Source organism: Corvus kubaryi, unplaced genomic scaffold (assembly GCF_017639235.1).
Source record: "Corvus kubaryi isolate FWS band 111438036 unplaced genomic scaffold, C.kubaryi_AGA036_p1.0 69, whole genome shotgun sequence".
In the NCBI taxonomy this organism is placed as follows: Eukaryota; Metazoa; Chordata; class Aves; order Passeriformes; family Corvidae; genus Corvus; species Corvus kubaryi.
In genome coordinates this window covers 4,208,039-4,232,276 of record NW_024582057.1, presented here as the reverse complement: position 1 = coordinate 4,232,276, position 24,238 = coordinate 4,208,039, and the positions used below count along the sequence as shown (strand labels likewise).

Here is a 24,238-nt window from a genome sequence, read left to right as displayed (position 1 = left end):
TTGCAAGCATCACAGAGCCATGTGATATTCCACCATCCATTTCATCTTCCCCTTCAGACTAGACTAGTAAAGAAGATCTAATAGTCTACTGCAGTTAGAAGAGCTGCCAGCATTTTGCACTGCACTGTTTAATGCCAGCAAAGGGCTCCATCATGTTTTCTAATGTGACATGACAGATTAAAAAAGGCTCAGCAGTGGAAAGATAGGATTTTTGCCTCTGACAACCATCATATATGATACATTTTTGGGAGGTACTTTTATTTCCCGTTGTCTTGACTGATTCTTCTCTTCAGGTCTTTATTCTGTCTTATTTCTCATTGTAGTTCAGTAGTGCTAGTAGCCCCCCACCACCTCACCTTGGTTTGAGGTACTGTGCAGCACTTGGCCTCAGTCTGAAGGGTTTTGGAGCAGGTATCAAGACAGAGATAGGGAGATGCAAGGCATCACTGGAGGAATACCAGGCATGACAGCTCACTTGTCTCAGCATCCTCCCTGATTGTTGCACACTTGACTGCCTCAGATTTGATTCTCCCACCTGCCCATCACTGTACCTTGCCTTTCTCTCAGTTCTGTGCACTTGTCACTAGACATGTCATGTTTTAACAATTAGGGCACGTGTTAAAATCTTCCAGAGAGCAGTGCTGCCTCACTATTCAGCATAAAAGGATATCTGAAAGGATGAACTTGACCTGGCATTACTAAATATTCAATGCCATCCTTATTGTCTTTAATATTTCTTTGATTGATCATGGCAACTGGGAGAAGTGCTCAAAGACAAGAAGGAAAGTAAATGTCACCCTTTTATTCAAGGGGGAGTCAGGGAATTATAGGCCAGTTGACCTCACCTTCATCACTGGGAGGGTTCTGGAGCAGCTAATCCTGGAAACCATATTCAGGCACGTAAAGGACGAAAAAAGTCATCAGTAGTCAACATGGATTCACAAGGGGAAGTCATGCTTGATCAATGTGATGAACTTGTACAGTGAAGTTACTGACCTGGTAGACAACCAGGGAGTAGTAGATAATGTCTGTGTAGATTTCAGTAAGGCTTTCAACACTGTCTCCCATAAGATTCCTCAGGTGCCCAAGAATGGGTGCAGCCATTCAGACTTTTCAATCCATTTAGCCATCCGGTCCAGAGGCTGATGTTCAGTGGCACCCCAAGTCTAGTTGGACTCCAGTAACTAGCAGTATACCCCAAAGGCTCAGTTCTGGGTCCAGTCCCCTTTAACATCCTTTGTTAATGATCTGGATGACAGACAGAACGTGTCCTCAGCAAACTCGCTGGTGACGCCAAACTGGGAGGTGTGGGTGATGCGCTGCAGGATAGTGCTGCCATCTAGAGGGACCTTGACAAGCTGGAGAAATGGGCTGACAAAAGTCTCATGAATTTCATCAAAGGCAAGTGCTAATTGCTGCACCTAGGAAGGAACAACCCCATGCACCAGTATATGTTGGGAGCTACCCAGCTGGAGAGCAGAAAACGATCCGGCAGTTCTGACAACACAAAGTTGGACATAAGCCAGCAACCTGGTGGGGGGAAAAAAATGGCTAATGGTATTCTGGGCTGCACTGAAAAAGTATTGCCAGCAGACCAAGGGACATGATCTTTCCCTTCTAGTGAGCACTGGTGAGGCCACATCTGGAGTGCTGTGTCTATTTCTGGCTCAGCATCACAGAATATTCTGAGTTGGAAGGGACCTACAAGGATCATCAAGGCTCCTTTGTAGAAAAGAGATACAGGCATATGAGAGTCCAACAAAGGGCCATGAAGATGATGGAGATGAACTGGAGCATCCTCCCTGTGGAGAACAGCTGAGAGAGCTGGGATTGTTGAGCCTAGATAAGAAAAGGCTCAGGGGATCTTATCAATGTGTATAAATACCTGAAGGAAGGGTACAGTGGGGACAGAGCCAGGCTCTCCTCAGTGAGGCCCAGTGACAGGACCAGAGGCAACAGGCATAAACAAAACAAGGAGGTTCCCTCTGAACATCAGGAAACATTATTTCTACTCTGAGGGTGACCAAACACTGCCACAGGTTGGCCACGGGGATTGTGAAGTTTCTCTCTGTGGAGATATTCAAAAAGTGATTTGGACACAGTCCCAGTGCTAGGCAGCCCTGATTGAGCAGAGGGGTTGGATCAGATGGACTTCAGAGATCCCTGCCAAACCATTCTGCAATAGCACAAGGTATCAAGAGAACTCACAATGTCAACGTGTATTAGCAACATCTTTGGCTTTTGAAGTGTACGACATTGTTGGCTGGGGTTTTTTTGTGTACCTCTGGCCAAATTCTGTCACAGACTTCCCCAAATTATGATTCCCTTCACTCTCTGCAGTCTAAGATTTCTGTGAATATGTTTCATAAACCTATTCTGCTGCAATGCTTGACTAATTTCTTCTGATTTGGGTTATTGCACAATGGCTGGGCCAGCACAGACAATTTAGCCAGGTCACAAGCTCTGACAAATGCCCATCTAGGACATGTAGACTCTAAGAGTCTCTAGCTTACTTCAGTCCCAAGAGAGTGTGGGGTTAGCCCTTGAGACCAAACTCCTTGTGTTCTGCTCTATGGAAAAAGTTACCAGGACTCAGTTTCTAAACAAGAACATCTCACAGACATACTGCATTCACATAGAAATCAACTCCAGACACCCAGCTTCCTTCAACAACTCTCAGCCCTGCACTTCCCCATCCCCTCAGTCCACCGCTTACATAGCAAAAAAACCCAAAAAAACAAGCAAACAAAAAAAAAAAAAAAAAACCACCAAACTGAGTTCCAGTTTCCCTTCCAAGAGTTTTCAGTGTCCCTGCACCCTTGTATAGCACTCTTCTCCTTTTCTGTCAGAAGCAGAACCTTAAGATCTGCCTTCAACAGTTTCTGTCTGTGGGTGAATCCAGAGACAAGAATCAACAAATTATTGTTCCTTCTCAGTTTGGGGAATTGGGAGCTTGGTCCTCTCACAAGCATCCCAGACAGCCTACAGTGCTGCTGCCTGGTATCTATACAGCAGCGATGATCTCCACTAATGCATCGTGCAGCAGTGTTCTGATGTCTCTAAAGAAGAAAATAGAGTGGAAGTGTGTATTTAATGCACATTTTGCTGAAAACACTGCTCGGAGGAGTTTGCAAAGCTGACAGAGTATAGTAGTTGTGAGACATTCCCCCCGCCTCCCATTTCTTAGCAGCTGGTGTTCATTAGCTGAGCAAAGTTGTTATTAGCAGTAGATAATCTCCAGTGATGAGAGTAGGCTTACCACCCAATAAACTATAGGGTACAGATGTAAATTCAGTATGCCTGTAAAGCAAAACACAAGTCCCCATGGCTGTGGCCATTGGGGCCAGAAGGAGGGCTGAGAGGGTGTAATCCTTTTACTTCAGCTCAATGTGGATGAATGAGAAATTGCATGTTTTAAACTAATAAAGAAGTTGAGCAGAACTGGGAAGTAGGCACTGTGTTTGTTTGCCCAGGCCATCCTAGCCCGCATGTTTTAGTCCAATCTGCAGCCTCTCATAGCAGTAGGTGCAGTTCCCAGTTTTATGAACACTTTGTGTATCATCAGTAAACACTCAGAAGGGATTTTTGTCAGGGTGCCTGTGATGATTTCCTTTGCTGCCTTTTTCCTGTTCTTGCCATCACTGGAGCTGGATATACAGAAAACAAGCATATGCCACAAAACCGGGGCACTGAATGCCCAGGACCGAGGTATTTCAGTCTTGGCATTTGAGTGTGGCCTGCAGGGAAATCCAGGTTTCTCCTATGGCATGTCAGCAGCCATGAACAAACATACTGTGCTCGTCTTGAGTACAAAGTATTTTAAATATTAATTCTCTTCAGCCTTTCTGCCTGAATGCCAGCTGCATAACTATTCAGTAAGGAGCTCAAAAAATAGTCACTGATGTGAGGCAGTCTTTCTTTCGAGGGCAAACAATTACAAAAAGGTGGATTTTGATAGCACCCTCATTTGAAATATCACAGGGAAGATATCTACAACACTTTCCCAATGAGATGTAAGAAGTGAAGTGTCTGAAGTGTAAAGGAGAAATTATTCTTTAGGTCAACAGGGCCAGGAATAGTTTTCTCTCCCATTTTATATAAGGAAGATGTCATTGGGCATTCCCTCCCCCTCCATAGTTTAACATCACCTCTAGTTAGAGAAAAAAATAGTCTAAAGAATACTGGAATCATCCCAGCAGCTAGATTGTGGTAATGAAGCAGGTTTTCACATTGATAAAGTGTCGGGTGGAACAGGGGAATGTGCAGGCAAGAGTACAGGCACCTGACGCTAGTCGGAAAACTGAGAGTGGAGAAACTTCAGTAGGGGGTGAACTGAGCCCTCAAAACTTCAGGGAGAAAGTGTAAAAAGCTGATGTCACACTATGCAGGGGACAAAGAGAAAGGCTGAAGCCTGTTCAACGTAGCACAGAGGGTTTGAATGTCCCTCTGGAAGTCTTTTGCTTCACAAGGGGGGGGTTGTTTATTTTGAAGTTAAGAGTATTTGCCTGGAAATAGGATCTTTGTTACTTTGGAGATTATTGATTCCCGCTGCTAATTCCCTATTTGATGTGATAAGCCTCTTTTATAGCATTCCATTTGTTTTGCTGTGGAAATACGTACAAAGCAACAACAGAAAAAAGCTTATCGCTTTTTGGTCCAAATTTAGCTTCCAGGTAATTATGTGCATCGCAGTAACTGCAAGGGAAGAAAAGGCAGATGGGACAAGAATTCTCCTGAGTAAAAAATATTTTGTCATGCTTTTAGGCCACTAGATTTGAACCAAAAGGCAATGATATAACTGTGACAATCATATCTAATATCTTGTCAAAATAATAAATATGTAGTTTTCTAAGGCATGGAGTTTTTTAATTTTAACCAGGTAAATAATTTCTTCTGGTTTTGTTTTTAAAGCTAGACATCTTTGCTATTTTTTTTCTGTGGTGCAGCATGTTTTCATTGATGTTCCATGAGATGCTAGGATTTAAAAAAATTTGTTTCTGACCTCTGTTAATGCACAGAGGCAGAAGTAGGCTCTGGCAGTGAAGGTGTTAAATGCACACCAGCTGGGAATTTGTACAATGGGCAGATTTCTGGATAGGGTGGTGAAACATGACATTCTCTAGAAAGATAAGAAATTAATGTGCAGTTGGTGATGCAGATACAAAAGAATCGATGTTGTAAAACATATGCAAAGGCCGGGTCTGACCAGCAGGTATCGCATCAAATGGTGAGGAATGATCAAGGTACCTGCACTGGAATTTGCAACGCAGGTGCTGGGGAGAATTCTTGTAATCCACCCGAGTAGATTTGTGCTTGGAATCACTGTAGCAGTTACTGGAAAGAAAGTTGTGTCTACTGGACTTGGCCAAATAAGGGATTTTTTGCATTTGGTACTCAAATGGAACAAAATAATTAACAAGTGGAGTAGGGAAAACTGACTAAAAATAGCAAGTACAGGCATCATTAATTTTTTTATTACACACTGAAAACTAGCATTTCAGGTCAGAATTAAATATTGTCCAGTGCATTTTTAATGCTTTTTACACTTCATTTTTTTAAGAAAAGTATGTCTAGTGAGTTGGTTTTTTTCAGCTGAAACTACTCACTAAGTTTGACCTCACCTTGCAGATAGTTTCTGACCTTCTAGAACTCAATCTTCCAGCAATTTTAGTGTTTGTCACAAACATTTCAGCCAGTCCTAATTCTTAATCTTCAAGTGAAAATTTTAGGCACAACCCTTCTGTAAAAAGTTACTGCTATTTATCGCCTCCCTTTCATGAAGTCTAGGGATCTAAAACCCTACAATCTGGGGATATGAAATCCCTCTGTCACAAAATAGTTAGTCACTCTTAAAGCTCTCAAATTTGTTCCCTTCCAGGAATTTCCACTTCAGTAACAAGACGAAGTATGGGCACCGTGCTATTTCCTATGCATCTTTTCTACTAGAAACTGAATTACCATAGTTTTGAATTGCTAACACTGCCAACTTCTGTTATGAAAGGTTTTATTTGGAGTTCCTATATTGTGGCTATTCCAAGTCACTGACTATTTTAGCTTTTGATTCATTTAGCAGAAAGTGTGTAAGTTGGGTTTTTTTGGACATTACCAGTGTAAAGTGCCTATTTGGAGATGAATTTTATTTCTGCACTATTGTTCGTTTGCCTTTCATGCTGGCACTGGTAAAATGGTCTACAACAAACTAATATGGTCAGGGAGTTTGTGATACAGGCTGAGAGACCTGGGGTTGTTCAGCCTGGAGAAGAGAAGGCTCCAGGGAGACCTTGGAGCAGCCTTACAGTGCCTAAAGTGAGTTCTGCAGGAGAGCTGGAGAGGGACATTTTACGAGGGCACGTAGGGATAGGACAAGGGCTGTACACTGGAAGACAGTGGGTTTGGATTAAATATTAGTAAGAAATTCTTTACTGTGAGGGTAATGAGACACTGGAACAGGTTGCCCAGAGAAGCTGGGGTTGTCTCATCCCTGAAAGTGTTCAAGGCCTGGTTGGATAGGGCTTTGAGCAAGCTGGTCTATCCCTGCCGTGTAGCCCTAGGAGAGGGGCCCTGAGGGCACAGACACGGGGCTTCCCTGCCCCTGCTCAGCCTCGTTCCCATTGGTTGGTTTGTGTTCCCTGCGCGGGCAGAAGGACCCTTGGTCCCGTGACTGGAACAGTTCCTCGGCAGAGCCCCGGCCATGCGGCTGGAGAAATAAACATCTCTGACACATCTACCAAGAATCTGTCCATAGATATTTCTTTTCCACGGAACTCCTGGTTTGATATATGCGTGTTACAGTAATCCCCGCTGTAACAGTCTAGCGGAAGGTGTTCCTGCGCATGACAGGGAGGTTGGAACTAGATAATCATTAAGGTCCTTTCCAACCCATTTTATGGTAATTCCTCTCTCTGTTCTTTGAGTGGTCTGTAGGTGCTGTAGTAACAGAGGAGATTTAATCAAGTTGGCCATGCATATGTTGAGATTGACATCAGCAAGCTGGTGAAGCTCCCCACCCAGATTTCCTTCCTTAAAATGAACAGCTTTTTACGTTTTAGATTGAGATTTTCCATGATGGTCACAGATTACTTGGACTGCCAAGCAAAGTTGGTTTATTTGTTTACATGTTTAAAATGTCCGTGGCTTGATATTTTAGGGTTACAGTTGTATTAGTGTGTATGTGAATAAGAAGATAAGGTGATGCTGCTGCTTTTTTTGTTAAACATACTGCATGTTGGCAGTGCTAGAGGTGTAACATACTTGCTGATGTACGGGTCAGGTATGCGCAGTCACTGTGGTCCATAGATAAACACCATGCAGCCACTGTGGTCCACAGAGGTCTACAACGGGGTTTGATCTTCAACTAAATGTAGGGAAGATGGTTCCTCCATGATGTGTTTCAGCCCTCAACCTTTCCTCAGAGCCAGCAGCTGCTCCTCAGGATACGTTGCATTTAAGTTTGTGACAGCAGATTTCTCAGAAGGGGATCCTTAGAAGAGAGTGTTGCTGGGAAAGATCACTGGGGCTTTAGGTGAGGAGCTTTGCGGAGTGGGGCTGTACTTCCATTGTCATCCCTCAGCCTACCTCCATGTTTTCTTCCCTGGTCCCACAGAACTTCTTCCCACCTAAAGCATTGGTTTTTGTCGCCATCCCAAGGCCATGCCACATACATAGAGGAATAACTGCTTTATTCCTATATGAAATACGTTCCAACATCCAAGCTTCCCTGAGCATTGAGAGCCAGGGTGGGGAAAATTCCAACAGAGAAGGGAGTTCTGCTCTTCTGGCTCATACTTGGAGATGCCTCTGCTTTTGAGAGTATAACTTTTATGGGAAGAAGCACATGTGTGCTGGAAACTAGAGAGACCCCAGATTTGTTTAATCCAAGTTGCTAAAAATACCGGGGTGGTGTCACAATTCCAGTCACAGCTGGCTTGGCTGGGTGATAGAGAGCTGAAGGAGTCTGGGCCCCCAACTCAGGTCTGTTGTTTGGCAGGGTGGTCCATAGGATACTCCATGAAACCCTTCAGCAGCAGGAGACTGGGAACACCTTTGCAAATATAGTGCTGGTGATCTGGTCTCCTACAGATCTTCCAAATACAAGGTTGCACCTCAAAACTGAGTAAGTGCAGAAGCTGGTAGGAGAAGCTGTCAAAAACCAGTGTTTGGAGGAAAACAGTTTAACCAGAAAAAAAATAACTTGCTCTGAGGTGTAAGGCAACTAAAGCTTAAGGCCTAAGGTTCAGGTTCTAGATCTTTACTTCAAAAACGTATCTTTAAAGACTCATTGCTGTAAGTATGTTTGTTCTCAGAGACAAAACAACATTACTGTAGAGAGAAGAGATTTTAAAAGAAACCATTCAATAATGTCTATAGACAGCAAGCATATCTGTTCAGCTCAGATTGATTATTTTTGGTGCCATTTTACTCAAGCCATTCATAGATTGACCTTGAGCTGTGAATTATGATCTCTGTAGCTTTGTAAAATCAGCTTTTAATTCAATATTATTACATTTGGTGAAGCAAGTGTCTTCTCACAATGCTGTAGAGACAACAGAAGGACAATAGCTAACGTTTTAGAACATTTTTTTCTCCATTACAATGGGTCCTAACATCCATCTGTTTTTTCTGGCATGCTTTAGATTTTTCAACCAGCATTTAGTACATTTCTCCCTCCGGATTTCTAGTACTCAAAAATATCCCACTTTTATTGTTCCAAAAATACATTCTTGAATTAGATACATAGTAAATTCCCTCTTCTAAAAAGGATTGTTCTTTGTTTGTCTACTGCAGTTGTTGGATATTTTGTTCTTGGGACTAGGGATAAGAGATTTGAGAAATAATGCTGCAAAGCCTATGTGGTATAATGATCTTAATTCAGCCATGTCTCTTTTTTTTAAATCATTTAAACTTACATGATCATATTTTATGTGAACAGCCAGCATTTGGCTGAGAGCTTTGACGTTAATGGAACAGCACAGTAATGAAACGGAGGAGGCTCCATTTTAGAGCTTGAGGTGTGAGGCACGATCTTGCAATGTTCCACAAACCAGTAGGCATTTAGCAGTTAGTATTATTGAATAGGGGGCCAAAATTTGAATTTGTGTGTCTGTCACTGCTTGGCTTTATCTTTGGAAAAGAAATGAAGTGATTCCTTGGGAAAATGGAGGTGTCTGCATTGTGATAGTGGTCTAATGGAAGACTGATGACTTGGGTATGTCATTATTCACACTGTTTCTAGTCAGAGTTATAGAGCTATCTAGTCATTGCTTTATTTCTTTTAACAAAATACAGACATCATGGCCCAAGATAGTTCTGCTTTATTTGGGTATTTTAAAGAAATTTTTTCCGTATATGATGAACAAGATTTTAACCTTATGCAAACTTAATGAATTGTCAAAATCTGTATTTTGAATATGATTCTCTTTTCCCAGGAGACCTACTCTGGGCAGACAGTTCTTTCTTGGGAAGCTTGTAACTTTCCAAAGAATAAATCAAAATCATCATAATTCAATCCCTCAGTGAGCTGAAACAGAAAAAACAACATCATTTGAGCCATGACTCAAGAATAGATTCACATGATCTAAATAATGGGAAAACAAATTGGTCACTTTTAGGAGTTTTAAACAAAGGGCCAGCTTGGTTATATTTTTCACTATGCACAGATGCTTGAGCAAGCAGAAAATTTGCTGATTAGTTTTCCCAAAAATCCTCACTGCAATCGAGACTAATTGGAGCTTTAAAGTCTATATTGAAGCTGTTTCTCAGCACAAAATCACGTCTGGGATAAGGATAATTTTGGGGGTTAGTAAATGACTGCTTAGAGCCTGAATTAAAGTCTGAATAATTTTAGTTGTAAATCTGATTTTCCTGTAGAGCCCAGCTGGAACCACAACTGCAGATGTGTTATGGGAACTGTAATTTGGTTGGCTCACATTCCAGACTGTTCTGTATTTCTTGCAGTGCACTAATGCTGAGCAAAAGCATTGCCTCTCTCCTCCAGGCATATGGGACTGTTGCAGCTATCCTGAATCAAATGGTCCAGTCCAGGGAACATGTTGGGATACCAGTAAGGCACCGTCAGAAAGTACTTTTATCTTCAACTGACACTTAGCAATTTTTTAGATTTTCACCCAAAGCAAACACCTCCTACCAAAATTGTCTAACTAGTTCTCTGCTACACTCTGTCACAGTGATGCTTCACCCATTTTCCTAGGGATGAACAGGCATCTTGGCTCATGTTGGTCTGCTTTAGTCATTGCCACAGGCTTCTTTATAGCTGCAGAAACACCACCATCTCCCAGAGGCTAAATATTTTAAAACAACAGGGAAGTGCAGAGCAGTCAATACATGATAGCTGAGTCGTGGCAAACACTCCTTATGGTTTTATTGCCCTAATTTCTCAGGAAAAGGAGTTATAAAGCGTATTATCATGACTGATACCAGGAGACTTGTCACACTTACCTGTGAGTGAGTTTAAAGAAAGTGATAATCCTACAGATTAGCCAACATTTTAATGGACTCTAGTACAAGAATTTTATTGGTATAAAACTGTTACACTTGCTTCTTTGGGTAGGGATTTTCTATTTAATATGCTTTCAGTTTATTCACTCATTGATAAAACTGTATTTAATCCCATTTTATAAATCCTGTTTAGGAGAATGACAGTCCTCTGTAGACTCTACAGGCTGGCTGGCAATATCTGGGCTGACACTTCAGAGAAAGTGGACCTCCAGGCTTACAATGATTTTTTTGCTCGTTGTGATATAAGGAAAGGAGGTAGTTCATTCCTGCCCTCTGCTAACAGCTAACTGGTAGAAGCAAATACAAGATTTTCTTCTACTCCCTTTTTCTCTGAATTTTCTGTATGTGTCATGGGAGTGCAAAGGGCCCCTGATAGCCTTTACTTCATCAATTCTGCTTTGCTATCAGCATTATTATTATTGGGAAAGGCAAGGTAAATTAAGACTCTCTACTCCCATTGAATTTTCCTCATGTGGAATTATTTTGTTGATGTAAATCAGCACAGTTCTACTGGCTTCAGTCACACTCACTTATGTCAGCTAAAGAACAATGTGAAAAGTAGTTCTTTGTAGCAGCTGATTTCTCACATGTCCAGCACAGATTTACTGCTCTGTTAGAGCACTGTCTAGGCTAGTATGAGCCCAGTCGCAGCTGATTAAAGATATTTTCACGTACAGAACAATTTCAGGAGTTGCTCCAGAGGTTATACCCCACTGTGCTCAGACGTTATTTTACATCAGGGTGACTTAAGTCATGAGGAGCAGCTGTGTGAGCATGACTTGGCTCAGAGATGCCTTGGGGATATTCTGGACATCTCACCATACTGCTGTGGGCCCTGCCACATCCACCAGTCCTGCTGATGGGTCACACACACCAGATGTCACCATTTAAGCACTAGAGAGCTGCTAGGTTCTGCCTTTCATGTCTGCAAACACTCACAGTTAATAAGCCTGGCAAGTGTGTGGGGAATCATTTTCCGGCAAGCCGTGTATTATATCCAGCCATTATACTTGCGTATGACCCCACGCTAGGCTCTTAAATTTTCCTGTCCTCTGGACAGAGGCAAAGATTAATTCCTGGTACACAGAAAACACATATCCCACATCATCCTGTTCACATAACAAGCTGGATGGCATGAACCAGCTTTTTCTTAAAACTCATCCACAGCAAAACAAGAGATCAAGGAGTGAAAATCCATGAGTCCTGGTAGGGGACAGCCTAGGCAGCCAGGAGCATCTTTATTCAAAGGTGCTGCCAGACAAAGGGCTGCAAAAATCTGAGCCAAGGCCCCACAATGGGTTGGCTGCTGTCCTGAGAACCCTCAGGGAATGGCCACACTGCAGAGCAGGCTAAGCATCACTGTGTACTTCATTTAAGTGTTTTGTCGTGCTCAAGGAGATGTTTTCCCTTGTATTGCATCTGCAGAACACTGACACATGGAGCAGAAACTTTTCATTCTGAGTTCTTGGTTTGCTGGGGAAGCTCCAAACAGTAGCATCCATCAGCAAAAATGCTGCCTTTCTTTCCTGTTGCTCCCTGAAGAGATTACACCCGCACCAGCCAATATTTTACAGCAGTTGATTTTGCATGATTGTCCCTTCTGGCCCCAAACTCCTACTCATCTGCCATAATGTGACCAGTCCAGCCCAGAGCAAATTCAAAAGAACAAGCAAACAAACAAAAAAACCTCCCAACAAAATAAGCCCCACTGTACACTGTCCTCACGAAGAACTGCTCAGCTCTTATTGTCTAGCACAAGGAGTGTGATGCATTTGATCATGCAGGCAATTAATTCAGAAAACTGGTTTGCTGTTGAGTTTATCTTTGTAAATGTGAGCAAACTTTTTATTTTTCACTGACAATCTCATTTGGATATGATTTTTTTCAGTGAAATCCTAGCAAGGCTTTCCTTACATCACCATAAATCTTAGGAAGGTTTCCTTTGTAGTAAAACCTTTGTCACAGTGTATTTGCAAAACTGTTGTAATCAATATTGCAAAAACATATGGAGTGTAAACCAAGCAATACACTGTAAAGCACAAATTACAAAAAACTTTCCTGTCCTCTTGAATGCCTGAAGCATATTGCAGAACTGTACGGATGGCACAATGAAGGTCAGGCATGTTCACACAAGGGATTTTAAATACAGAAAGTGTTGTTAGAGGTGGTTACTTGTCAAGGTCTGTCTCGCCTCTTCCTTGTTTAGACACCTGCACTCAGTTTCATGAAACATCTGGAGTTACCCTTCTGATCAACAGCAGCAGCACACATCCCACTCCATCCTTACAGTGTGCACAAGCAGATCCATTCTTTGCCATGGCACCAGGTTCCTTCCTCACCTCCATTTTCTCCCATTTATTCTGATTGTGCTGCTAATGAGACACCTTTTTGCTGACCTGTGGCCTCCTGACTGCCTCATGCAGCCCCTGTGATATTAAATTAAATAAGGCACAGCAGCAAGCCAGCAATCAAACCACTGAAATCAACCTCTGCAAGCTAGGTGGGCTTCATTAACAACTTTTTATTCTCGGCAGCACAGGAAGGAAGGCAGAAGAGGGGAGCTATCACCACTGGTGTTTGCCAATGTCAGAGCTGTATGCTGGAGATGGTGTACTGAAATTTAGTGTGAAAGAAAAAAACATGTCTTTACAGCCATAGTAATAAAGCAAGAGCTGCTTGTGTTTCTTGATTTACATTATCTGTAACTAGTATCAAGATTTTGAAAGAGTAACAGAGATGTTAACAGCTGTTCAACATCTGGCAAACCTAGAAATTAGGAGGCAAGAAAACAGAGCTAAAATGGTGCTGTTCTGAGGAGCTGGTGGAGGTGGTTGTAAAGCCCTGATAGTTTGGGGGCAGAAGTCACTGTAACAGCATGAGAAGAAATTAAATTAAATGAGCAAGAGGCCATGAAAAGAGATAATTGTGAGAACTTGGAAGGGAAGGGCTGTGGAAGGGGCTGGGTTTGTTTGAAGAGCTCATCAAGGAGGGACTTACAATGAAGGAGCAAGAGCAGGTTCAGTCAGTCCCAAAGGATGATGGTAATGGGAATGTAACAGCAGTTCATGGAGATGAAAGCAGATGGGGGTATTGGAGGCCAGAAACCTCCACGGCTTCTATTCATGACCTTCTTCGTCCTCCAGCATTGCTTTACTACTTGCACTGTAAGGACTAATTAAGATTTTGTTCCACTACAAGGATACCTTAGCTTTTCCTACTGCCTAAATCACATTATTAAAAATTCTTGGGATTGTAAAACTCCAGAAGTGATTGATAATCCGTGAATGAATCTATCCAAAGTGTCATGGCTTTTTCTGCTGTACATCACTTAAAAATGGTGGTCTCCATTTAGGCAGGAGCACTCTGCAGACTGAAAAGGGTGGATAATGGGCTCTACAAAGTAATCTGGCTCTTGATGGGGAACATGGTTGGCTTTTGCCAGGGGCCTTACCAGACACTGCGGGGAAGAATCCCATGGTCTATAGGTCCTGAGCAGCACAGGAGTAGAGGGTGCATATAATAACAAGGGCGTACTTGGAGGAAATCTCTGTCCTCTTGTGTGGAAGCAATGACTCGGTAACATGGGGTTAAAAGCTTAGTTTAAATGCACGTACTTCATGGTAGGTACCTCACTAAACACATGGAAGACTTGATCCTTGTTGCAAATCACTTCTGTAGGAAGATAAAACTTCTGCCTTCTGTTAGAAACGTCCTAGCGTGAACTGTTCTGACAGAACAGTTATCTGAGTCCTTCAATCCCTGTTTTCTTGGAAAGGGGAGGACCTTTTGTGGAGCTTTTTCTTCTTTCTCCTTTTACTGTGATGTTTGTTTCTGTAGAAGCTGGAGTGGATGACTGGAGTTTTTCCTGAACATCCCTTTGATCCATCCTCTTGAAAAGCATCATGGCATGAGGGATTGAAAACATTTATAACACAATTCCTGCAGACACACATGGTGGGGATGAGAGTGCCAACTTTTTCTTTTTGGTTCTCATGCGCTGCTACAAATGAAGTAGTTTTAATTGCTTTGTAGTCTAAGGCAAAGTCTCCTATTAGCAACAGCTCGAAGTTTAAAGATGGTAATAGCAAGCACTTGAGTAGCACTTTGCGTCTTCAAAGTACATTGCAGACATTCTTTACTTCTGAATTAAGGATCAGTTTCTGTCCCTTTTAACAATTTTATAATGAGATAAATGTTTAATCTGCCATGAGAAAGGGACAAAGTTCCTGACTCCAAATTCTACACTGAAATAGGGCTGTGTTCTGCTGTTTTGCTTTCATGGTGTAAAGTGCCCCCAAAGGACATATGGCTGGTATCACCTCTGCTGGTGGAAGTCTTCAGACTCTAAAATCAGGTGCCTGTAAAGCTTCTGCCTTCAAAGAGCTGGTGTAGGAGGTGGGCTCCTACCTTCTGCTTTTTCTTCATTCAGCCCTGTGCTCTGCACACAGTGTGAGGGGCAGGGGTCTTGAACTGACACACAAATGAGCTTCTGGCCCTGGAAAAGGCTGGGGATGAGTATGCAGCAGCAGCTGAGCCCCTGTGTGCTGAGGAGCCACTGTCAGACATCTCTCATACAGCCTTGCAGAGCGAGCTCCATTTCAGGGAGCTGCTGTGCCCAGGGTCAGGGAAACATTCATTGTGGAAGATGAAGCCATGCAGCATTCTTATCATTTCTTATCAGTGCCCAGTAATGTGCAGGGAAACTGGTCCAGCTGGCAGAGACTGGGGCCCTCAAGTTGGAAATGTCTCACAATGACCAAGTCTGAAGGAAGGAAAGGCTCTGTCCTGTCATTGGTATCATTGACAAAACTCCCATTGACTCGGATAAGAGTTTGAGGATGCCCAGCAGTGCTGACTTCTGATGTCATCTCTCTGGTTTGCTTTGTTTTGCAAAGACCCTTCTGTGCTTGCTTTGTATTCTGAATATTCAGGTCATTCCTATGTACAGAGTCCCCATTTGTAATTAGATTGTGGGGTTTGTGACCCTGTTATGTACAGGTTGACTAGCAAGTCACACTGATCCTTCAATATAGGATTTAATAAAAGCCACAAGAGAAGGAGGAGGGAAGTGAGTGTGGTGAGGAGGAGGAGGGCTGCTATTGTTCTGCCCTCAGTGCTGCCAAACAGTCCCTTGTTTTTTCTGTGGACTGTGCCTGCATGTTCAAACTGTGTGAACAAACGGGGCACAGTCAGGAGGCTGGCAAGAGGGCAGCGAGAGGGTTAGCTGGATCCTAGCTAGAAATACTTGTGCAAGTCAGGAAGCAGGCATGGAAGGAAGGAAATTAAGTGGAGACATCTGTGTGGCTTAGCTTTCAGCAGCTCTGCCTGGGGTAGGGGTGGGAGAGTCATGCCTAAGATGACATAACGTATTTTGTCTTTCGTGGGTTGGAAACAGAGGAAACTGCGAAAGCGAAGCATGGTGTGTGTCACGCATGGTCTGGGCATTCCAAGTACATAATGGAGCAGTGTCAGTGCTTTCTGTTCTGCCTTTCACACCCCAAAGTAACTCTTCAAGACAGAGAACTGAGGAGAATATGATATGGTCCAAAAACTGATCTTGGACTTTTTTCGCAGACGACTGAGCCAGAGGCCAACTGCTGAAGAATTGGAGCAGAGGAACATACTGAAACGTAAGTCCTGATTCTGCTGACATTTAAACTGAAGCCAGATAATTTGGGTTAGCTTTCACATACATTTGGTGGTTTTTATTAATATCAACTATTCTGTGTAAGCATCACTAATAATAATATAAAATAATAAAGGGCATCATAAGTGCAAATAAGAGTGGAAGTCTGCAACAACATCTAGATCTGCAGAAACAGTTCTTTAAAATCAGAGTCGGTAAATTTACAAGAATAAACAACCTATGGAGAAAAAAACCCAGATGCTGAATGACATTCCAAACAGGGGGTCAATCATCCTGAAAAGCCTCCTTTATGCAGCACTTACATAGATGAGCATCCCATTGTAAGTTAGTGAAGACATTAGGGCATAGCTTGATTAGCTTTCCTAAAAATCTTCACAGCAATCTACACTAGCTGGAGCCTTTATTCAATTTAAAAAAGAATCCAGTGTGACTCAGGGTTATTTCCCTGAAATGTTCCCCTGAAACTCTTCCTTTAAATCAGCCAAGAATTTGCTGGTAGATTCTCAGCATGTGATATTTTAAAGGGACAAAATACTATTTAGAAGTCCTGAACTAAGTTAAGTTAGCAGATACATTGCCACTGACTTCAAGGGAAGCTGGACTGAGTCCAGCTTTCATAACCTCATGAATGAGCAGGAAGAAAATGGCAGTTTCTCTACTAGCATGGAGGTGGTTTGAATATTAAAAAAAAAAAAAAAAAGCTGTTTATCTAATTGTTGCTGCTACTTTGGAAACAGAAAACAAAAGAAACAAGTTGTTCCCCTTTTAAGTTAGTAAATACATGTTTCCAGGACAATTTTCAAAAACTACTACAGAAAAAGGTATTCCTAAATGGTACCTTACACATAATGTCTCCTTATGTAGGTCCATAATTCACCTTCTCTTGTTCAAATAACTGCATTGTATAGAATCATAAAAACGTGGTAGCAGAAGATTAATTCTCAAAAAAATCAGCAGAATTCATTTATTAAATACTTCAAAATCAAATTCTTAGCAAATTAATGAAAGTGTTAATGCCCAGCAGGGTCTTTTCATCTGTTCATGTTATTACATGTGGCAGGCAAAGAGAGAGGGAGAGAGACACCACTGTCAATGCAAAGAGGAGAAAAGACTGGACAGCAGAGCAGCATGGGCAAGCTTGAGGCTGCCCGAAAAGCCATTTGTTGGGGACCAGCCCTCTCTTCATAACTGTGCTCCTACTGTCTACTCCTAACTCTGGTGACTGCCTGCTGGAGGAAGTCTGGGGCAGAACCTGGGGAAATATTTGGCACATCCAGATGTGATTGTCTCACAGGGGTGTAGCAGAACAGCTGGAGAAGGGGGACCTGCGACGTGGCTGATGCCAGGCTCAGGCACAGAGGGACAGAGGCCAGTTCTCTGGCAGCTCATGTTGTCATCTGGGACCTATGAGCAAACACATGTCAGGCACCACCTGGCACTGGTGCGTGACCAGCAAACACTGCCCTGGCACTGGGGAAGTGGGGTCTTGGACACCTGCTCTGCCAGCAGCGTTTGGACCAGCATCAGCAGAGAGCAGCATCTCCAAAGCTGGGTGCCTTGCAGACATTCCTAAAGGTCAGGTTGCCAAGCACAGCAGTCACAGAGCACCCTAAAGATGTCTTACATTTCAGAGGAATTAGCCCCTGAGAAACATCGATTTCTTTTTTAATTGAATAAAGGCTCCTAAATGACATGGATGTTTGAAAATACTACCCTGAATCCAGAACCATATTGTATTTCCTAAATGGAATTTTTGTAGCTTGCTTTAGCACAGATCTGCCCCAAAACATGTGTCTTGGTAGACAAACAGCTTCCAATTTCCAAGGCATTCCGACTTTTGGTGAACCACAGCAGGAAAGAAAAAAATTAAAATAGTTACATAATTTAAAAAAGAAAGCATAAACATGCTCTACCCTTAAACAAGTAAATATAAATATTTTCTGGTTTGTACATCACTTTGTCTCCTTCCTCTAGACTTCTGAGAAGGAGAATTATAATAAACATAATGGAGCGCCAGGAAAGAGAGACTTAGGAAGTGGTAATAAAAAGAGTGTAAATTCTCTGCATAAGCAATTTGCAGAAGCCCAGTTCGGAGCACGCACACACACACACAGACAAAAGAAAACCTACCAAGCTCTTGAGCAGACTAAACAGGATTTTCTCTTCAGTTAAAGCTGAAATGTCCCCGATGAAAATGTCATGTCTGGTACCATGATATTCCTATTATATGTGTAACTGTATTACTGCCCATGCTGATGGGACAAAATGAGGCAAAATGTGGTTGGACAGCCAGTCTTCATACATGAATTGAACGCTTCCTAGCTCCGTGCTGCTGCAATAATTATGAGTTATCTTTACAAGGGCAAAGCATTCATTGCCAAGTTCTGCTACTTGCTGATAGTAAGATCACAGCAGCCACAGCAAGGAAACAGAGCAGAGACAACTGGTTCTTGTAGGGTCCTTCACTGAAGTATATTCCATTCACTGACTCGGATTTAGGTCAAAGGCATGTAGTGGGAGGAGTCCAGACCTGCAGGGTTAGTTTGAAGACTAAAGAACACCTTACAGTTTTTTCTTGCTGTCAAAGCGAATAAGGAAGGATGCCTCAAATCCCCCATCGTGCACCACCCCTGTGCCACTTCACAGGTGGATAAAAGTAGTCCAGTTATCAGCCTGGCACATTCAGGGTTGCATAAATTCCACAGAAAAATGATGGTTAGGTAGGCTCTGAGTGCCTCAAACTATATTGGGGGACATTTCACACTGGCACAGAAGTCAGGCTTGAAAATTACACCTACATCGACCCACTCACCTTGATGCACAGGTTTAGAGAACAGAGAATCTCCACACATAAGATAAGATTAAAATAAAGCATCAGTTCTGTAGCTTCACAAGATTGGCATGACCTAACTTAAACGAAATAGCTAAAACAGAGTCACTTTCTAGTTTGGAAGGAGAATGTATTCCTATTTTCCAGCTTTTACCTGCCTGAAGTCTTAAGCCTGCCTGGTTGTCTCTGAAGGTGGGTTGGGCTGAGAGTGAGGAGAAGAGAAAAACATCAGATGCCAAGGACAAAAACGAATAGCCATAACTAACTGGGTTTTATACGTAACTCCTTGGCTGCTTGCAGTTCTACCCTCACTCTGTGTGGACTCTTTAACTCTCTTTAGTGCTGTGTCTGAAAGCAGGCATTTGCAGGACCAACTCCACCAAATTTGAGACACAAAGGGAAGAAAAAAATTGCTAGAGAGTCATTTGCTAGAAGAGAATCCAGCCCAGTAGGGACAGAAACCATTGAAAGTGGTGGTGTAGATATCCAGTGATCATTTAAAGAGACAGTTGTGACTCCCTGCTGTCTTGTGTTCTTTTTACTCCCCTACTGATTTCCTTCCTTCTGAAAATATAAGCAGGATTTTTGGTAAAATGGCACTAAAAGATCAGAAGTGTAGTGTGAAATATCATAACATTGACAGGTTTTTTGTCTACTTTGGTGGAGACTTCCCAGTCTTGCTGAAGTCAGTGAGCAGTTGTGATAGCACCATCAGCTCTACTGTCCTGAGCAGCAAGAAACCTGGCTTCCAGCCTGACACTTTACCGTGCCCTCCTCGCCCGCTCAGAGGCTTCTGTGGTCTCTGAACCTTAGGTCTCATTTCTGTGTGGGGAAAGCTCCTGTTTTCTAGTGGGAGTGCTGGCTCGTGCTCTCACAGCTGAAGAAGCCATGGCTGGTGGCTTGTTACTGCCTCTCTGCAGGAGGCGCTTGCTCCATCTGCAGGATCAATAGAGGGGAAGGTGGGATTCCCCCTTGAGTTTAGTGCAGTCCAAAGTTTAACAATTTAAATCAAGGCACCTGTCCTCAGCTGGTCTTTGAGGTCCATAACCTCCCCTGCAGAGAGTTATTCCTGCCTGAGCTAGTCCTAGCTGAGCAAAAACCGGATCCCAGCAGGAGCACAGAGTACTTACGGGAAAAGCTGATGAGTTGTGTTTGCTCTCACCTGTTATGTACCAGCATGATTGGAGTAAGGAGCATTTCAGCCATCCACCAAAGCAGTGGAGACAGATCCTAACTGATTGAGAAGCTGAGTACCTGGAAACCTGGGATTTTAGTGACTTTTGGTAAATGCAAAGACAATGCATGACAGCCTGCTCCTAGATTGAAGAGGAGTTTAAATGTTACTTTGCTCTTGAGGGAGAAGAGTTGAGGCATGCCCTGGTAAGAACTTGTAGCATGTGATCTTTTGACTTAATGTTGAAAGTTTATTGCCCTAGAATGTGCTTTTATGCTCCAGTGTGATACTTTGAGAGCTCATGATGGAAGGACGCACTCTCCTTAACTCTGCTCAGGCCATGGGAAGTTGCACAATTTGCCTGGCACCTCTATTCCAAAGGGCCTTTTCTGTATCTCCAAAGAATAGCTGCAAGAAATTATTCTGTAATGGAAAAAAAATGCATGTGTTTCTTTTCCAACCATTGACCTTGCAGAATCCGACCATATCATAGCTGAGCCCCCTGAGGCCGCCAGGCCTGTGGGCAGGGTGATAACATTTTTTGAAGAGCTGGCTTGCTGCCCAGCCCTTCTAGAAAGTGACACACATGAAGAGGTGCCAACACAGGGAAAGGAAGGAAGCTGTAGATGTTTTATGAAGCGTGTGAAGAAGCGCAGTAGCTACGGATCGAGGATGTTCACCAGCCCCAGAGGGACATACTGTGCATCAGAGAGGTCCTGAAACATTAATATAGTGATGGAAAGGCTTATTTTGTTGCAAACTGTGCATGCTTGATGAGTCCATAGTCTGAGATCCCTGTAAATCTTTTACAGCCCGGAATGAGCAAGAGGAGCAGGAGGAAAAACGAGAGATTAAGAGAAGATTAACACGCAAGGTGAGAAGCAACTTTGATCGTATTATGACACTACTGTAACTTTATCCCTACTGCACAGTTGTTTGTCTTTTTCCTTTTTTTCAGCACCATTTTCAAAAGTAGAGTGTGAAACAAGTCTTAAAAAAAATCTTTAAAAGAAATCGGCAATGTTGCAGGGTCTAAGTCCACAGAGAGCAAAGGAAACCACTTTTCAGGCTACTGCTGGTAACATTTCAAACAGAACAAAAGACGATCTAGTCTTCATAACTGAAGGAGTTTTGAACAGCGAAGGATAGAGACCAGCATTTACAAGGACCAATGTTCTTGTAAATGTAATGGCTTCTGTAGCCATTACAGAGAGCAAAGTTAAAGCAATGCTGTTTTGAAAATTCCACCAAAAAAACCCCCTCATAAAACTGGAAGCGAAACCTTTTCTAGAAAGGGGGGTGGGAGTTGTCAACTGAGGCATTTTAAACTAAATAGAAACAAGCATTTGCAAAAAAGCATATAGTGCAGAAAACAATCTTGTATTGGCAGGGACGGACAAACAAAACAGCATCACTTGATTCAAAAGTCATTTACTCTTAAAACTGAAGAACAGTTATTTTAGATATACACATTCGGTTTTGCAGCTGGCATAAATGTCTGCAGATGCCCAAACATACACCATGAACAATCCATCCTGCTACTGCAGATAAACTTTCTTTCACCACTGATATATTTCCTATTTCCAGAGGTGAAGAAAGCCCCCTAGAAACTCACATACTTGTGAAGCAGCACCATTCCCTTTCTGTACAGTTTTAGATGGCTTAGTTTTTTTGACCTATGTGATCACAGCTTTCATGGTATCAATAATAACAAGGAAAGGTCTTTAAATATGTGTGGAAAGGTTACATTCGGAGAACTGAATTGCTTTCTTCTGTGGTTAAAAATCTCATGCTTTATTCTCAGTTCATGTAAATAGGTGGAATTCTTGGTCACTGGTAGGGAGATACTGCTGTTGTCTGCAGGAACTAGAGAGCCATAATACTGTTTGTAAAACACTTATATTCCTGACCACAATGACTTTGTGGGATGATTTTGCATTCCCTCTTAGCACTGCCTGAAAGAAAAGATCCTAACTGCATTGCAGATGTTTCGTGGGCTTCAGGCTCTGCACAAAGGCTGGAAATACCATTTTACCAGGCTTTCAATTTCCCTGTACACTGAAGGGTAAACACGTGCAGGAATCCAGTGCAGAGCTTGATGCTGTTTGAGGAGTGGCTGTAACAGATACAGAGCGCAGCTCCCCATACCCAGTGTGCTGCCTGAGAAGTGAGGGCTTGCTGACTGAGCCGGTATCGTCGCCACACAGTTCCCATCCTCCACTATCCTCTAGGAAAGGTTCCGAGCACAGGAATTGTTTGTCAAAGGCAGAGGCCACAGCTCAGCTAAAGCACCCAGGCTGCCACTGCTTCACATCAGTGTCTGCTCCATAAAACCTCAGCAGTCTTCTGTGAGATTTCTTGCTTTGTCTTGTTTGCACTTTTAAGCAGGAGCAACAGGGAGAGCAGCAGCAGCAGTCTGAGGCCCTGGCATTTGGCTCTTTAATGTTCATACCCCTCTTCCTGGTCACATACCTTTTAGTCTTTTTCTGGCTTTCCCTCTAGTAAAGATTTTTCTCCCCCACACTTCTGAGGTTGATAGCAACACAGCTTAGCATTGTTTGATTTGGATCATCTGTTTAAACTGTTGTAAATTGTTCTAGTGACACATGTAATTTTAATGAAAGAACTGCAGGGCTGATCTAACAACAGATTTTGTTCTCACCTACCAAGCATACCATCATAAAAGCTCAGAAATCACTAGAGAAAAGAAGTGAATAAAGTGTGCAAGTGTTTTAGATAACAACTAGAAGTGCCAACCAGCAAGTGAATCCTGCAAAAATAGTTGTTATTCCCCAGCTGTGTCTTTCACGAGCCTGTCCCAGATGTGTCGTCGTGTTTACAGCAGAGTGGCAAGCTCCTTCTGTCGGTTTGTACTGAAGTCTTATTACCAAAGGATTTTAAACCTCAGATCAAGCAGAAGTTTAATTGAGCACAGCAAGTGTGTTGCCCAGCAGCCCTTTCTGTTTGCACTGAGTTTTCAAGCACACACATGCCCGCAGGGTAAATTCAACATAAAGAAACTCTGCCATGTTGCCTCTTTTGTAAACCTGTGTAGTTGAGAATAAGAAGGGAAATGGATTCTGTAGAAGCCACTGATGAGACTTTTGACCTTGGTCTACAGAAACTGCTACTGCCCCCAGTTTTTCTGGTGGCAATATTCCAATTCCAAGGGGAGAACCCACTCCATCCATAAAAAAGCTGTTCTTAAAATTCCTTCAGCACTGACATTTTGTTACAGCTGTTATGATGATAAGTTGTAACACGACATGCTGTAATAAGTAAGATTACCTTGCTAAGTCTAGATGCCTTATTAAAGTCAGCAATAAATATCCAGCTGAATTTATCATCTGGACAGGCAATTTCTAAAAAAAAAAAAAAATTATAAAGAAATCAGGTGACCTATAGCGAGCTTCCCCTTTTAGCACTTTCCATCCTCTCAGACTCATCTAGCTCCACATTAACTGGGGTGAGAAATAGCTGCCATTCAAATAACAAAATGGAGGCACATGCTGTTGGCTAAGTTTCTCAGTAGCTCATGTCCCTCCTGCCCAAGGAAGGAGAGGGGAAGCATATTTGCCTGTCACCTGAGATGCCCAACCGGCTCTGTCCTCTCTCTCTCCCTGCCCCTTAGGCCCACTGAGCACCTTTGGACATGTGGACTGGCATCATTTGAGTGGAAGGACATGTAGATTAGGAAGGTTTTTTCTCTGAGCACTGGTCTTGAGCCCCAGCCCATTCAAGGAATATTAATGTGCGGGGCCCTCTGGATGGGTTACATCCACAGGGAGATCTGGGCCCCCAGGAATTACTACCAAGAATGTATCTTCTCTGAACCACAACGAACTTGGCCAAGCACCAAGGCAATTAACACAGGCCTGAATGTCCCCTGGGGACGTCCATTACAGAGAGAGAATTGTAGCCTGGATTAACAGAACACGTACAAATCACTTGCAAAGTGGAATAGAACTCTTCTTTACCTAACTTTTCTTAATTGGCACCATGCTCCCCAATCCCCAGAGCTGTTTACTGCTTCCTATCCCCCCCTGCCAATAGCTTATTTTTCTCGGAGGTC

General features: G+C 42.8%; 1 protein-coding gene and 1 long non-coding RNA gene across 8 annotated transcripts in view; one reads left to right on the top strand and one right to left on the bottom strand.

The window, feature by feature from the left end:
* The window catches only part of PHACTR1 (phosphatase and actin regulator 1), a 292,345-nt gene extending 271,251 nt beyond the window's left edge, over positions 1–21,094 (top strand). For all 7 annotated transcript variants that reach the window (XM_042049210.1, XM_042049207.1, XM_042049213.1 and 4 more), the window contains 2 exons: positions 16,090–16,145; positions 20,979–21,094. In XM_042049210.1, the coding sequence (XP_041905144.1) occupies positions 16,090–16,145; positions 20,979–21,079 (157 nt within the window). In that variant the 3' untranslated portion in view covers positions 21,080–21,094. The remainder of the gene's footprint in view (positions 1–16,089; positions 16,146–20,978) is intronic.
* Positions 9,971–24,238, bottom strand: part of LOC121674692 — a 47,736-nt gene continuing 33,468 nt past the window's right edge. Inside the window, exons 6-7 of the long non-coding RNA XR_006019782.1 lie at positions 19,299–19,305; positions 9,971–9,983 (exon numbers count right to left, since the gene is read on the bottom strand). This is a non-coding gene — a long non-coding RNA (uncharacterized LOC121674692). The remainder of the gene's footprint in view (positions 9,984–19,298; positions 19,306–24,238) is intronic.